Source organism: Camarhynchus parvulus, chromosome 18 (genome assembly GCF_901933205.1).
Source record: "Camarhynchus parvulus chromosome 18, STF_HiC, whole genome shotgun sequence".
NCBI classification, from domain to species: domain Eukaryota; kingdom Metazoa; phylum Chordata; class Aves; order Passeriformes; family Thraupidae; genus Camarhynchus; species Camarhynchus parvulus.
Window position 1 is genome coordinate 11,773,615 of NC_044588.1, and position 17,127 is coordinate 11,790,741.

A 17,127-nucleotide genomic window follows, 5' to 3' on the forward strand; every position below is an offset into this window, starting at 1 on the left:
AGAAGCCAGTAGTCAGTCCTGTTATCTTTGCCATAGGTCTCTCCTTCAGCCCACGTCCCTGTTCCCATGTGCTGTGAAGTAGTAGGTTCTTAGGTTCTTGTTGGCCATCATGTGGATACTGCTTCCGGTAGTTTCACATAATTTTGGAAAGGTTCCACTTTTATCACTTTTATTCTCAGGGATAGTTAGATTTTGAGATTAGGTAGAAATTTAATTTTTTCTTTTTTTTTTTTCTTTTCAGAATTTTTGTTTTCTGGCCAGACTCATTTTTACATTCAGAAGTGCAAACCCTTTGCCTTGTTTAAATAAGAGTAAATGAAAACCTTCCAATGCCTTGGCAGCCCTGCAGTCTGTATCTTGGATACAATAGGCAGCTTGTGTTCAGTTCAGATGTTAATGGACATCTGGGGCAGTTTCTAAGTTGCTGTCAGACAGAAAGCTGTTTGTGACATTTTGGTCCTATAGAAAATGTTTAAATTAAAAAGCGGGGGGAGGGTCCTGTGAATATCTTTTCCCTTAAACAGAGTGTTTGTTTTATTCTGAGCTTCAGTTATTGCTATTCTTCCTCTGCTTTCCTTTTCTAGGACTTTTTCCAATAAGCAAAAGGAACATAGTTGCAAACATGCTCAAGACATTGTTAAACATGTAATTTAAAGAGGAAATTAGTATTTTGTTGAATAAATGAGAGTACATAAGCTCCTACTTGGGAACTAAAGAGCTCCAAGCTTCTACAGGGCATGTCCTGCCCCAGGCAGGGTAGCTGCTAGAGGAGCTTATTGCATTAGAGATGCTGAAATGTTTTGATGATGAGCCAAAAGATGGGTGCTCTTTAAATGTTTTCATCCGTTCTGGTGCCAGAGACCTGTTTGCTGAAGGTAGACACAAAAATAGTTTGAATGTGGGGCTGGAGTTTTGTTTTGTTTTGATCTTGTGTTTGAATTGCTGTGTAATTGGCCCTGTGTTGTTGATTTGTGGCTGAAGGTTTCCTGAGGTCTGGACAAGCCTGTTGAGGAAATTTGGGCTGTTTTTATTCTGCTGTCCCATGCTGGATGTCTGACTGCCTCCAAAAAAAGCCATTTCTTGGCTGAAGAAGCACCAGCTGTGCAAAAGGTGCAGTTCAGATGTAGAGCTGGTGGATTTGTGCCAGCCTTCACCACTGCCAAAGCTGAAGCACTGAATGACAAATGTGTCGCAGTTCAGCCAAACTGTCCTGCACGCAGCCAAGGCTTTGTAGTCTCATTACACTTAACAAGCTCATTCATGTGTTTGTGGACAGGTTCAGAGATGCACCTGCCTTCTGACAGATCATCAATGAAATGGAAAGATTCTCTGCAGATTGTGGCTCTGCAATTCCCCTAAAATCAACCACTGCATTCAGGATTCAATCTCTTTTTTGTTGGTAAACAAAAGCAGGACTGGAAATACTTTGAGAAATTGATTTTCAGAGCAGTCTGTCACAAGGGATGAGAATTGGCTCCATGTAACTGACACACTTGAGAGAGCTCACACCCAAAAATTATTGAATAAATTGTTGTAGTGCAGAGATAAGGTATATTTGAACCAGGGATATCTTAGTTTTATCATCATCTTGTTAATGTCAGTACAACAAAGTCATTTTACATTCCCTGCAAGTAGGTATTTATCTACCATGTGTAAGATGTCACATCAGGTGCCAAAGTCCAAGTTTCCTTTGTGAATTTCCAGGAGGTTTGATTAAAACCAAATTCGCCTTCACCATACTGAAAGTTCTGTTTTAGTCTGAACTTGTGTAACAGTGTTTGCATGCAGTGCATTCAAATCTTTAGGTTCAAGTGCATATGTGGCTTGTGGTGTCCAGGATCACAACTGAAAAGCATTACTTGAAATGTTTCCAAGAAAACCTGATTCCTACCTGCTTGTTCAGTACATTCCTTTTGCCTTTGTTTAGAATAGGGAAGTAATTAAAGTTGGAAGCATATGAGTAAGAAGGACGAAGTGTTAGTCATAAATGGAGGGGATTTTCCCAGGACAGCATAGGATTGGTCTAAATCTGATTATTTTGTCCAGTCCTTGACAAGTCATTCTTGCTGTTGTCAGATGGAGAATTTTTCCTCAAGAGCTTTATTTAGCAGAGGCACTCCAGGCTGGGAATGCCTGAGGAACATGGTGTTGTCAGCACCTGCAACTGAGCCTCAGCAAAGATAGAAGCAAAAAGGGATTGTCTGCTACAAAATGTTTGTCCAGCTCTGAAATACAGTAGGGCAGAAATCTTTCTCTTTTGCCCTCTTTATAGCTGTAAATACTTAGTCCTTTCACTAGAGCAGATTAACCAAAGGTGCTTGGGGTAAGTATCTTGGGAAAGCTCTTGTTCAGGCCATGTGCTAGCTCCATCAGGATCTGAATACAACTTCAATCAAGCAGATATTCCATTTGGCAGCACTTCTGCCTCTCTGTTAAGAAATGTGTCTCATCCTTCTTCCAGGATTCCAACCTTACAATACACACGGATAACCCAGACCTAACACCATGTTTCCAGAACACCATCCTGGCTTGGATCCCCAGCATTTACCTGTGGAGTGCTTTACCTTTTTACCTTCTCTACCTGAAGCACAACAAACGAGGGTACATCGTGCTGTCCATGCTGAGCAGGTTCAAGACGGTGAGAGCTCTTTGCAGTGCCCCACATACCACGTAGACTTCAGTTTTATTAGTTCAGCATCCAAGGAAGTGCTGCAGTAGGGTTTAAACTAATTTCCCTCTATCATATTGAAGAGCTTGCTCATAGGAATGAACAGTTTGCATACAGATCTCTGAGGAAGGAAATCCATCCTAGGAGTCCACCTTTCTCAGTAGAGGGAAGAACTGATTGCTCTACCTTGAGTGGTCCCCCTTTGTGAGCCAAAACTGTGCTGCTTCACCCTTAAGTAATGTTTAAACCACTGAAAGCTGCAGAGCAAAGATGTTAAGGTAGGTCTAGTGGGAATTGTATCTCTTTGTGCAATTACTTTCATGAGAAGGGTTTTTTCAAGCCACTCTCCCCACGAAATAGCAACGTGATTTTGTCTGCACCTTGTGCTTAAAGGTTTTCTGGTGTCGGCAGCCCCTCAGTCTGTGAGTGGTTGGATCTAATAAAAGCAAGAAAGTTGCTTTCCATAGGCCATTAAATAACTCAGGTTATTTCTGGAGAAAAACGCCAGGCTTCTGCTTCAGGGCATGTCTACCTTTACTCTGGATGCTGCCTGTGTTTCCAGTCAAAACTAAATAGGGGGAGAAATCCAGGCAAATACAATAATCTTTCTGCTGGTTGTGATTGAAAATCCCTCAGAAAACAGTTGAGATGAGATCCTTGGATTGAGTGCAGTGGGACAGTTCATCAGATTGCAGCTGATCAGTGCTATGATTGTATTTACACAGGTTTGTTTTGCTGGGAATCTGTGAATCAGAATGGGGGGTTGTTTAGCTCTCTGACCGCTCCTGTAGAGGAGTTTACCAAATGTCATTTCTGTTTGCCTCCTCTCAGCTGTTTGGTGTCCTGCTGTGGTGTGTGAGCTGGGCAGATCTCTTCTACTCCTTCCATGAGCTCCTGCAAAACAGAACTCCTCCACCAGTCTATTTTGTAACTCCACTAGTCGTTGGCATCACTATGGTTTGTAGCTGTTTCTGTTCACTATGACCAGTATGAATAACTTTTTCTTAGACAGATGAAGGCTGAAGAGTCCCTTTGCCTTCATTGCCTTATCTGGACCTCTTTTAGCTGCATTATTAGTATTTGTATCAGTGAATCAAATTTTGCTACTGAAAAGGCTGGAGTCACAAATCTCTCTCTCTCTCAAGAAGATTCAGCTTCATAAATTAAAATATTTGTAATGGAGAGATTGTTCTGCCTTCCAGCCTGCTTTCACCTGTTTATCCAGGCTCATGATCCAGGTCTGGAGAGAATTTGAGTAGGACTTTGCCTAAATAGAGAGATACAATAGAACATGGTTTGTGCATTGTTTAGTATAGTATTGGACTTTGTAAAGCTGTGTCTGTTATCTGGTGGTTGTTCCTCCATTAAGCAAAACAAGTTGGCTTTGGCTAGGATGACAAACAGGCTTGTGGCTGTTGTATGAAAAATAAAGCAGTAAGATTTGCCAATTAAGTTTATTCCCTTGGTTAATTTCTTTTAAAAACATCATTTTCTAGACAAGTCAGGATGGTCTGTCTGGATTGGAAAAATGGCAGCTCCTATATTTGTGTAAAACGTTTGTAACTAATATTTCATTGTTCCCAGCCCTATGTGCAAAGGTTTAAAAATTGAATTCTGAAGTTGAGGCTCTGAAAACATCAAATTATTTCAGTGTTATTTGCTCCTCTGCTTACATGATGGAGGTTTTGTCATTGACTTCTGTGAAGTCATGATGGGGCTCATTTCAGAGAGGTCCTGCTGTTCTGCTGTCCTCCTAGTCGATGGTGGCTGTAAGAACTGCCAACTGAGAGTGCAGAGGGTAGCACTGGGATGGGGTTGTGTTCATGTGTTCCTGTATTTACTTTTACAGCTTTTAGCCACACTGCTTATCCAGTACGAAAGGCTGAGAGGAATTCAGTCCTCTGGAGTGCTCATTATCTTCTGGTTTTTGTCTGTGTTTTGTGCCGTGGGGCCCTTGCGGTCAAAGATCATGACTACAACAGCACAGGTAACAAGCTATCCTTGTTAGCACTTGGAGAATAGGAAATGTAGCATCCACATCTATGTGCAAAGCATGAATCACCTGAGTTTGGAGTCAGATCTGAGCCCAGGTTTTGGCAGAGAGAGAGAGAGAGAGAAAGGAGTTTGGTTCTGTTGTTTTCACTCAGACTTGTGTAACTAGAGGGGAACTCGATGTCTCAGGCAATGCAGATTTTGCTTAGCCCAGGACTATACTGGTAACCTGATAGACATAAGAGAGCAATACCAACACTGTGTGTATGTGAACAGACTCCTGTCTTTTTTTGTCTCTTTCCCTTTTGCAGCCTTTTGCTTAAATGGAGATGGGTAGTAATCAGAGAGGACACATTTTAATATGTTAAGTTCCTTTTTTACTTAGGCAGCTTGGCCACATTAGACAGCTTCATGGGCTTCCTCGTGTCAGTGCCTGATGTGCTGAGTGACAGCATTTTGACTCCACTGGGGCTGGAAACAGAGAGAAAGTTGGAGGGAAAGAAATCTGGGCTGTTAAGATTCCTGTTTGAAAACATAGCGGGTTCTCCCAAAGTAAGCAACTTGTTGAGTTTTTCACAGAAACATATTTCACTAAGCAGGGCAAGGCAGGTTGCTCCAGTGATTAAATCATCAAGGCCTGGGAGTGTTGAATCTGTTTGGTAATTTCTTGTTTTTATTCTTGCTTCTTTGTAGTATTAGCAGCATTATCCTGTTAGCAAGGATTTTCTTGTAGCAGGCTGTTGTAAATATTCCATCAGAGATTGAATTAAACCTTAACTGAGAGCCTGGGTAGAACTTTGTCAGATAATAGCTGCAATCTGGTGCGACCGTTTCAAACACCACTTAGAGGCAGCTTTATGAAGTGAAAATATTGGACTATCAATGTTGACTCCATAATCATCTTGAAATTGTGGGTGCAGAGCCTTAGAACAAGTCTGGGTAACATTTCTCCTACTCTGACTGCCCAGAACCAAATATTCCTTCTTTTGCACTTAGGTTTAAACATTTTAAGTGAACAATGGGACTGTTTAGAATGGCATTAGGGCATGAAAGAGCTGTATAAAGGACATACCCTCACAGCCGGAAGTTTTAGGTAAACTGCAGACTCATAATTAAGAAATTTCTCTAGAGCAGATGGAACTCTTATTATGCAATGCAGTGGTTTTTCTGCAGCTTCTTCTGAAAGTATTTGGCACTCACTGCTTTGTCAGTGACAAGATATTAAAATAAAAGGATGTTCTCTGATCTGAGTTGACAATTCCTGTGCTTAAGACATGATCATGCGAGAACCCCCAGAGGTAATTTAAAAGGATATTACATAGACCTGATTCCAGAGGGTGTCTGCATGCAGTGAAGATGTATAAGCACTTTGAACTTGACATGATTTAATGAAAAGCTTGGAGATAAGCATGTTCTTAGGCACTTGTCAGAGTACAAGCATACTTTTGTGAGATAATTCCTGCTGGGAGCTGCTTTACAGTATTCAACTGTAAAGGAAGAAAAGAATTGCCAAAAGAAGCAGTGAAAAAGTGGGGAGAGAGAGAGTATGGGGAACTAGCAAGTGCAATAAAACAATCATTTACAGTGTTTCTTTTTCCTCTAGGGCCATGTAAATGAAAGGTTCAGGTTTACCACATTTTACATCTATTTTGCTTTGATAATCATTGAGTTGATACTTTCATGTTTTAAAGAGAAGCCTCCATTTTTTTCTCCTGTTAATATAGATGCTGTAAGTATTTTTTCACTTTGCATTATTTGGATTTTACAGACTATATGGTGTTTTGAGAATTCCACTGAGAGTACTTGTCATTGAAAGCAGCTTTGGATTGTTATAGAGATGGCAGTATTTAGTGGCCCTCTTAAAAAACACTGGGTATGAAGAGTAGTATTGGGGTTTGGAGTCTTTTTCCATTATCTGTGTCATCAGAAATGGCTTGAAGCTGTGTAGTGAAAGCAGTTCTCCTGCTTGCTGCTTCACAGCAGTGTAAATTATATTTATGAGCACTGAAGTGTAATAATAATTATTTCAAGAGGGTTTTTTGAGGATATGGTGCACTACTTGCTTAACATTCATCTCAAATTAGCAAAAGTCTATGAGGTTTGTCTTAATAAATGAGTTCTATATGTGTTGAGAATAGATATGGAAAAACATTAATAACAAAAGATGGTTAGTGTCCCAGGTTAAATTTCTTCTCCAATTCAAAAATAATCCCTATAATTGGATTTATGTTTGAACCAAGCTGAGAGAGAAGTTGAGCTCATGTCCTAAAATGAACATCTCTGAAACTGTAGAATGACATTTCACTTTATAGGTGTGATTTAAAGGCAGTGTAGGAAGCAATTTTTAGTTATAAAAGGAGTTCAGTGTGGGAAATGGGAAATGAAAGAAATCAATTTTATGTCTCATTAGGACATAGGTACGTACATGTAATATACCACATAATATGCCAAAAATTATCAAAATAGACTCTTGTCATGTTAAAAGTAAATGTCTTGCTTTATTTTTTTTCATTTTTTCCCCCATAAATTCATTATAGAATCCGTGTCCAGAGTTAAATTCAGGCTTCCTGTCACGATTGACATTTTGGTGGTTTACCAGGTGAGTTTTTTCTTCAACCTGTTGGACAGCTTGTGATCTGTTATTGCAGTGAGCAGTACAGAGATTTTCCTTCTGTGAGTAGTTGATGTTGGATGCTCTTTTATCCGCAGTAGTGTCAGCACTTTGAGCGTTTGCCTTTTTAGAAACGCAGAGCCTAAACTTTTTCTCTGCAAGGTATGGCAGCAACAGTATCATGACAAATAGGATGTGCAGCCTGGCTGTGCTCAACGCATGCTGGAATATAACCTAAACCAAGATGTAGCTCTCTGCTCTACAAGATAAATTGTGGCAGCCTTTCACCCAGCTGAGGGTACATTTTTTTTCTGTTGAGGTTCATGGGTGAATGCTTTTTTGTAAGGACATTTCTGTGCAAAAGAGAAGGTAAACTGGGTTATGTATATAAATTATTGCTGCCAACTGAGGTCACAGTATCAAAGATGCAAATTTGAGATTGGGCCTGCTACTCCATGATAAAGAAGTGGAACAGCTGTCAAAGGTCGTGTTAAGGCCCTATTTTTCCACAGCGGTTGAGATCTTCATTCTTCCACCCATGTAATTTTATTGTCCTGGTAACAGCCCTGTAAAGTTCTTTTTAGTGAGAGGATGAGAATGTTCAGCTTCCCCAGTGAGATTCCTGGCAAATAGGATGTTTGTATCCCTTGACAAAATTCCCTTTACAGCTGAGGAACTGCAGTTTTCAGAAAAATCTGATTTTCCTTTTACTCCACTGAGCTCCACTTTCGCATTTTGTTCACCTCTGACAGTTATTCCAGATCAACTTTATTATTTTCACTTCTAAAGCTTCACTGTTTCCATTTAACAGCACAATTTCATCCAAATGCTTCTGTTAGTTGTTTTTTCTTCTGCAGTAGTGGGGTTTTTTTCTGAAGTAGTGTTTTCAATAAAATACATGTAATTAGAAATACATCATGTCCTTTCCTTAATTACAAACATCAATAAAAGGAACAAAGGGTGATAATTATTCTCCAATCTCCCTTTCTGTGGAGTGTCTTCTTGCTTTTGTTACCTTAATAGTCCTAGAGTTACCGGCAATGCTTTAAAACTGAAAATTCAGTTTTCCGAACTTAATTGCACTGTTTTTCTCCATATGTGCAGCATGGCAATTCATGGGTACAAAAGGCCTCTGGAAGAGAAAGATTTGTGGTCGCTGAACGAAGATGACACTTCAAAAACTATCGTGCAACAACTGAGTAAAGAGTGGGACAGAGAAAAAGCAGAGTGCAAACAGTAAGTAGATGAACAAGTCTGCAAAGTTGAGAGATTGGTCTGAATCCTTCCAACACTCATAAGTTGCTCATCCATGAAAATGAGCCAACTAAAAATGCACCCGCCACTTCAGCCTTTCTATTCTTCAGTCATTAATAGTTTACCTTTCTTTTTTTAATATGTCTAGGCACAGGCAAACAGGAGCCCTGTGGGGCTTGTGTGCCACCAACACACTTTTTAGGTGCTTAAAATCTCCAGGGGCAGGTGGTGCAACTTCCCATGTGGAGAAGGGCTGAAGATGTGTGAGAAGAAGCTGTTGAGTTGGTTGGGTTGTAGAAAATGAACAATTTTTCACCACTGAGCTGGTAGTTGTCTAACTGCATAACTGCATCCCTCCCAGGAGTGTTGGAGCACAGCTTCTGGGCACATAAACCAAAGAGAATTTCTCATCATCTTCATCATGATTTTTTTGGCCAGGCAGTATTTTTAGCCTTAAGGCTCTCAGCAGTGAGCAAGTCTTCACTTCCCAGGAGTAAAGATAAGAAACTCAGAACACGTGAAAGGCAGGAGGGGAAGAGACATCTCACTTTATTGCTGAGATCCTACTGCTGTTGCCTAGAAAACTAGCAGCAAAATTGTTCTAGGTATCTGACGGAAATGGGATAAGGGTCAGAACTTGCATATAGTTATACCCCTGCTTGAGAGGATTTCCTTCTCATTGCATGTTCTGTCCTAATCCAATATTTAAAAATTATCTATTGTGCAACTCTATTTTCTTCTCTCACTGTTTGGTGTCCAAAATGTTTCCGAGCAAATAGATATGATAATAGTGTGTTTCAAATGAAAAATGTCAATGAGAAGGGGGGCTGTGCTTCCATTTGCTTTCATTGTGGAGATTTCTTCGTCATGTGGAAGCTTTCTTCTGTTCTCTTTTGTGCACGTCCTTGCCAAATTGTAAAGATGCTATTATTTGATGATATTAGGAGAGAATTGTCATTTTCTTGGCAAGGCTAAATATGATGTGGAGAGTTCCATTTTGCAGCTAAAATTTGAAATATTTCCAACAGTTCACCAGCAGCTGTTCACTAATGCTCTGTGTGGATGTGTTATAGTTCTACTTCAGGGTTTATTTTCCGGGTTTTTTTCATTGTCTTAATGTGTCTATTTTTATGGTGTCGAATAATGTTCATGGTCTGGGTTCTGGTCTTTTTGCACAGACATAAATCTTACTCCCTCAGGCTGTTTTATGGTAAGAGCACAGCCATCGTGCAGGAGTGCATGGGGTCCAGGAAAACTTTTACTAGGAAAACAGAAACCATGCCTGGAGTTTTCTCATGGGATTCATTGCATTTTGGAAACTGTTCATATAAACTGGGGCCAATTGGCAGTGAATTTAGCTCTAAATTATGAGTCATATTTAGCTCAGGTAAAATTTTGTGGCAACTGTATTAATGATTCTAAGATGGGGAAAAGAGCAAAAACAAAGAAAATTACTGTACTCCAAATTGCTGTGCTCCATGGAACTCTGAAAGCTCTACTTATTCTTCAGTTATAAGTAGATACTCTCTATTACTTCCTGTCAAATAACATTAGTGGTAGTTGCTTGAGAGACATTGTAAATACTTTTTTTTCTTTCAACTCTCATTAAATCTGCTCTGAGCAAGCTTTTATGACATTAAAAAAGCTGTGTCAATTTGTACACATGTTGAAAGTGTGATGAAAAGTATTTGTAGTGTACATAGTAGTAATTTATTTCTAAAAACTTAATCAGTTGCAGCTCTGACATAGCTAACGCTTTAAACTTTTCTGGTAATGATTATCACATTTCTGTTGTTCCCAAACATTTTTTGTATCGCTGCTATCTTCTGAGTTACTGTTAAATAATTGCTAAGGATTCATTTGTTTCTTGTGAATTACAGGAGAAACCAGCATGGATTTAAAATGTTACTATAGATAATAAAGCACATAAAGAGTATTTTTCCTTTCTTTTGCTCTCTTTGCTTACATGGCTGAAGTTTCTACTTGCTCACTTTACTGATAAGTGCAGTTTCTTCTGAGAAAGTTAGAGCTATGCTGGATGGAGAAGAGAGAGCTGGAATGCATTTTCCCTCATTTTTAGTTAGCTTCTGATTTTAGAGACTATCCTTATGAAGACATATTGAAGATGCAGGGCCGTATCAGCACCAAAACATATGTGTGTTTTCCCATAAGATAAATCAGTACCTATTATCTGCCCTGCTATAAATAATGGCAACCAGACACATGCTCTTTGCTTTGATTAAAAGCTAGGTGTGAACAGTCCCACACACTGCTGAAAACCTGACCTCACCTAACTACAGGTAGTAAACACTAAAAGTGCATTTTCTCCCTTTGGGACTCTTAGCTGCAAGAGAACCATTGCTTTGCTATTAGCTCAGTGTAATAAACATTTTTAATAGCACAAAGTCAGGGGCAAGTAGTCTTGTTTCTTCAAATTTTTCAATGAGTTTAACAGTCTGGTTGCCAGAAAAACAAGGCTTTTCTCATAAACTCTCCGGGTTTGATCTGGAAGACAAAGACAACACTGTTTGTTCTTGTCTGGGGGGAAAAGAATAAATTGACTGGTTTAGGTTCTCCCCCTGCCCTCTAGCTTTATTGCAAAGATGTTGGGATTTGCAAATGGCTTTTTCTGAAAGGATGTGGACAAGTTTATACACGTGGACTGTTAGCCTCAGTGATCACAGTGAATGCTCACAGGCTGTTGGAATTACTGCACTCTGCAGCTAGCCAGCTCCAAAAAATCTGCACAGTCTTTTATAAAAAAATCATAAATTCAACCTCACTTGGTAGTACTTACAAGTTATTTTTCAAATGCCTTGTGGTAAATATTCACTGTTTCTAGGATGTGTTTTCCATCTGTTTTTTCTTGTAGAGTTTATGTGCCCCAGATTAATTTCATTCTCCCTGTTCCACCTGGACTTAACTTTCCTGTCTGACATTCAGGAAATTTTTCACTAGTCCCATAACCCCCAGGAAACAACATCAATTTGATATTTTCTGGTAGAAGAGTTGCCAGGCTGATGTTTGAGAGCAATTCATGGAGGAAATAATTTCCCAGAGCGTACCCTTTTTTGATGGGCAACAGAAGTCAGGCACCTAAACCCCAAAGGGGCTTCTACAAAACCTGCCTGGAGCCCTCAAGAGAAGTTTGGGCATGTTGGGCCCATTTTTCATCAGTCAGTCTAAAAGAATGCTCGTTGAAGAATCACTTTTGTTAGCTTATTTGGCAGTGGGAGAGCGGCAAAAAGTACAAAAGGAATCCTAGAATCCTGGAATCATTAAGGTTGGAAAAAACCTCTATGATTATTGTGTCCAGTGGTTAACAAAATGGTTGCAGATAAACAGGGTTTAAATGCCTCAATTGTCAACTGAGTAAAATTAAGGTACCTAAACCCAAGGTTTCTCTCCTGGAAGAATCTGAACAGCTGTAGTCCAGATCTTGGGGATGGCCCAGTTTTGAAGGTGCTGTGGTTTCTACTCAATTTCAAGTTTCCAGAAATGCAAAACTTTCTATTTTGAGAGCACCGTGCCTGCTGCAATGGCTATCGCCCCAGGGGGATTCATTCTGCTTCTCTGGAAGCAGCTGTGTGATCGATAAGGGTACAGGTTTAGCACAACTACTGATTGAACAAGAACACAGGCTCAGAAGGAGTAGGTGAGGGTGCCTTGTGTGGGATGTCCATAGCACTTCTTTGAGGATTCCTATGCAAGAAATTGGAGATCCAAAGTCAATTCTGTCCTCTAAGAAAGTCCAGCCTTCCTCTCCTCCTCTGGGCCTCATTCTCATCTCATGGTGGTTGATTTTGTGGCCTATGGATTGCACCCCCTAAGTACTGCAGAAAAAAAAGGAAATAAAACAAGACTCAATTGCACAAGAGGAGCTGATCCTGAGCACACCTTGATGGTGTTGGAAGTCTTGCTGTTGGTCAGTAGCAGAGCAGAGGAGGGTGCAGAATTTGGGGTGTTCCCACAGTGCTGTTCACACAGGACAGTGCCATTCTCATTGTCAGTTGTCTCCTGTAATTTGTTTTGTTTCCCTAGGAAGGAGGATGTGTCGTACATGAGGAAGTCAACCCATGTACAGAATCATGCTGGTGGCAGCCCAGAGGAAGCAGAAGTCTTGATCAGAGACAAAAAGCACAATAGGAAACCTTCCTTTCTCAAGGCTTTGTTGAGGACCTTTGGGCCATACTTCTTAATTGGCTCCTTCTTCAAGTTGATACAAGACCTACTCTCTTTCGTCAACCCTCAGCTATTAAGGTTGGTTTACTCTGTGAGTAGTTTCTATGTGTGATCCCTGTGGTTGCTTGGCTTTGGCACAGGGCTATTGTTTTTGAAATAAAGAGTTAGTTTCCCTCACAGTGCCACATGTGTATGCTTCCTCACCTTCCCCCTGCAATGCCGGGAGACATGAGTTCTCTGTTGCGGACTCAGCTGTAAATTGGACAAGCTTCACTGAAATGCTCCATTTGTAAATCTCCCATTGCCATGGGCAGCTTTGACTTACAAATTACATGTTGCTCTGTGATTCAGTCCAAAGCAATTTCTCCCCATTTCTAAAGGATTAGCTGTGAAATCAAAGTGAAGCATTGCTGGCTGGATCCAGTGGTCTCTGAATATCTGATATCCTCATATGAGGATGGTGGTTGCAGTTGTGGTGTTACTTGATGTGCAGATGTTGTCTGATGCTCCAATATGTGGTGCTCTGGCCAGACTGCTGTCATCTGGGAAAGGTTTTGGGTCGTTTAGATGAGTTCATGTGCTCTTAGTTGTGTTCAGCAATGAGAATGTGAGAGGCACAGTTGCAATGGATTTCCATGTGAAAGAAAATTATAGTTCTATTAAAAAAAAAAGCCAAACAGAGGAAGAGGTTATGAGAGAAGTGGTCTGTTCTCAAATTCTCTTTGTATGAGTAACACCTCTACCTTCCATCTCCAGGGGGACCAGTTGCTCAGCCTGATCCATAAAGGAATTTGCACAATCCCTGCATTTTTTTCTTTATTAGTATTTTTCTTAAAGTGAGGAATTCAGCAGAAAATCATTAGCTAGGAAGAAAGCAGTAGTGGAATTACCAGCATTTCTACCTAACAATTATTAATAGAAAAGCACAAAGTTCTATTAATGCATGAGGGAGGAATGGAACTTGGGTGGAGGTCACAGGTGGATGTAGAGAAAGGGAGAAGAGAAGGCTCTGCTCTTATTTGAGTATCTCAAAAATAACCTGTGTTCTGAGATCGTGTTGTTCTGTGCATGGTTTGTGATATACCCAGAAATTTGCTAAAAAGAGGGTCTGACCAAGTATGGTGACATTTAATAGCTGACAGTCTGTCTTCTCCCAGAGCCCCTGCTGAAGATGAGGCTGCTGGCTGCCTCCTGACAACATATTAAGTGTAACCTATTCTGGGAATTTCTCAAATTTGCATGAATTCCTGAATACGTTTCAGTGATATCTCAAGGCATATTATGGTGAATTCCTTCTCAAGTCTAAATTCCTGCAGTCTGGGAAAATGCCCTTCTGATAGTAAGGGAAGATGAAAAAGCCATGGCTGTCTGGCAGACTGCATGTAAGATAGTTTTATGTTTCTAAAAAGATTGGTGAATCCCTGGGACTACCCAGAAGAGGTTTTCCCTGAAGCTGTTCCCTTTTGCAGAATGAATGAATGGAGCAGTGCAGAAATAAGATTTCTCTGGACTGAAAAAAGAAAGATGTAGCAACCTCATGCTTCTACAAGCTTTGGTTGCCTGATTTGTAGTTTCCAGGTCCGTTTTTCTCTTGCTGATTGTTTGACCCATGGAGCAAAATCTCTTTTTCTCCTATATTTTGACAGTTCGGTGTTCTGATCAGCAGACTGAAATCACAAACGTGATTTTTGAGAGCACTGGACATTGCCATGTGTCACTCTGCTTGTTTGCTGTGTGTCAGTGTGCAGCTCCGGCAATGAGAGAAGCTGGGAGGAGTAAAAAAGGACTTACCAATAAAAGCTGCTATAGCCATCTTAATGGTACCATTTTACAAAAAAAAGTAGGAGTGAAGGACTCTTTATGCATCCATCCAGGAGGATGTCTTTTAATTTAGCACTTTTTTTTTTTGTGGGAAAACACCCCAGGCAGAAACACTCAGGCTGCTTGAAGAAGATTTGGGTAAGAAGCTGGTTTTGCCTGCCCTGCTGCACTGCCTTATTCTGTCCTATCATTCACCTCTTGCCCTGGGGGCCTCCCTAACAGAGCTCAAACAGTGCACTGTGTGTTTAAACCCTGAATCTCAGGGGAAACCAAGAGTTTCTCTTCATAGTTCATTTTCAGGCTCATTTACAAATGGACTTTGTCACTGGCAGAGCTGCAGGTTTTGCTGTTGGATCTTTGCAATGTTGTTTGACTGAAATCATAACTCAGCCTATGTCCTGGAGAGCTGTTGGCTTTTTGTGGTTAGGGAGAGGATGTGGCAGGATGCTGTAGTTGGGAGAAGCTGTGTTATGTCCCATTAAATTTGATGCATGGTTTTTAAATTTTTGTTTCTTTTTCCTTTTCCTTCCCTACTCTGCTGACAAACAGTGTATTAATCGGCTTCATTAAGAACAAAGATGCCCCAGCCTGGTGGGGATTTTTGATTGCAGCTCTGATGTTTATCTGTGCTGTGCTGCAGACACTCGTCCTTCACCAGCACTTCCAGTACTGCATTGTTACTGGGATGAGGCTAAGGACTGGGATCACTGGGGTGATCTACCGAAAGGTAAGGCTGGAAGCATTTTCTGGGCTAGAATACCAGCTAGGCAAGTGTGCTTAGTTCTCACATATTTAGGGAAGGCTAGGCATGTTGGAGAGGAGTAGCCTCCTGGAATATAAAAGACTGGGGGTTTGGTGAGTTTTTAGGAGTACCTCTTTAATACTTTACAGAATTTTCCAGTGAGCAGTAGTGTAATATGGATGTTATGGTAGGTTACTAGACATACCAATACTGGTTCACTTTAAACGCAGGAAGAAGAGAGGCTTAGATTAGATGTAAGGAAGAAATTCTTCCATGTGAGGGTGGGGGGGATCTGGCACAGGGTGCCCAGAGGAGCTATGGCTACCTCATTCCTGTAAGTGTCTAAGGCCAGGTTGGATGAGGCTTGGAGCAACCTGGGATAGTGGAAATTGTCCCTGCCCATTGAAGAGGGGTTGGAACTTTAAATTTCCTTTCCACCCAAACTATTCCACAGTTTGGAAGAGGGATCTAGGAGAAGAACATGTTTATGCTATGAGTTGATCAGACCCAATGAGGTTTTCTTCAGATTGCTATGCACTGCTTGAGCTGGAGATGCTCATAAGCCAAACCATTTCATGGGCTCTTGTTCCTTGGAGATCGGGAATGGATATAGGTGAATTATTTTATTCTTTTTGGAGAAGCACATTATTCTTGGATAGTGTCATTTTGCTAATAATTGAGGATTTGTTCTCCGTGTGTATCAGGATTGTGAATGCATTGACACTCTCTCCCTTGTCAGTCCTTAGTGATCACAAACTCAGCAAAGCGCTCATCTACTGTTGGAGAAATTGTCAACCTAATGTCAGTGGATGCCCAACGTTTCATGGACCTGATGACTTTCCTGAACATGTTGTGGTCTGCACCACTCCAGATATTTCTTGCTTTGTATTTCCTCTGGCAGGTACAGATATTGTCACAATTCATCTAAATAATAATGTGCAGGCTTTTTCTTTTTCTTTTTTTTTTTTTGGTCACTTTGACCTGCCACTGTGTTTTTTACCAATTTAAAGTGTTCTGTCCTGTAGTAAAAGGGTGCTGTACAGCCTCGCTGAATGTCTTAATTTTGTTCCGCTGATAGGCCAGATGGGCATTTGAAACAGAATGTTTCCTTTGTCTTTCCCCTGTCCTTACTTGAGTTTGATGGGCTCAGTCTTGGACTCTTGTTCGCAGTAGTTGATACAAATGAGAGCTTGAGGGTAGTGGTTTAGAGACCAAACCAAACAAAAACCTGGACATAGGAAATATCATGTGTAGAGATATATCCTGCTACGTAAAGAAGTTCTGTGCAAGTCAATGTGAGACAAATCTCACCTGGAAAAAACATAATTTTTCATTTGCTAAATTGTGACATTGTTTCAGGTTTATTCCAGGTTCAGTTTGAGCACTGGCTTTCAGACTTGTTTCTGTGCAATTAATGCCTTTTACTGCGTAAAACAGTAGCGCAAACTTAACCATATTGATTTCAACTCAAAAGCCATTAAATTGCAGCAGCTCTGAGTTACTGCTCTGCTGGAAGCTGAGCTCTGGTCACTAGCAGTTTGTATGCTTGTAGTCACGCTGAGGTACTGGGTTAATTCCATAATTCCAGTTCCCTTGGTCAAAGAAAAGTTCCTATCACAGATACAATAACAACAATAATAATAGTTATTATTGTTATTTTTATTGTTATTATTATCATTATTATTCAAAGTGGTCCCTTATTTTTCTGTCTCTTCTTCACAGTTGCTCTGTAGAATCACAACACTTCACTGAGATAAGTTCAACTTGTCAACATTGATTTCTGTTTCTATCACTTATTGTTGTTTTAGTGCTGACTGTAGGGAACACTTGGGTACAACAACTTACTCTTTCTTTTTA

General features: G+C 40.4%; 1 protein-coding gene across 1 annotated transcript in view; it reads left to right on the top strand.

Moving 5' to 3' along the window:
• ABCC3 (ATP binding cassette subfamily C member 3) overlaps positions 1 to 17,127 on the top strand; it is a 47,456-nt gene that overhangs the window by 10,627 nt on the left and 19,702 nt on the right. Inside the window, exons 2-10 of the mRNA XM_030962184.1 lie at positions 2,462 to 2,638; positions 3,500 to 3,625; positions 4,518 to 4,655; positions 6,264 to 6,389; positions 7,198 to 7,259; positions 8,376 to 8,507; positions 12,567 to 12,785; positions 15,078 to 15,255; positions 16,010 to 16,171. Of these exons, the coding sequence (XP_030818044.1) occupies positions 2,462 to 2,638; positions 3,500 to 3,625; positions 4,518 to 4,655; positions 6,264 to 6,389; positions 7,198 to 7,259; positions 8,376 to 8,507; positions 12,567 to 12,785; positions 15,078 to 15,255; positions 16,010 to 16,171 (1,320 nt within the window). The remainder of the gene's footprint in view (positions 1 to 2,461; positions 2,639 to 3,499; positions 3,626 to 4,517; positions 4,656 to 6,263; positions 6,390 to 7,197; positions 7,260 to 8,375; positions 8,508 to 12,566; positions 12,786 to 15,077; positions 15,256 to 16,009; positions 16,172 to 17,127) is intronic.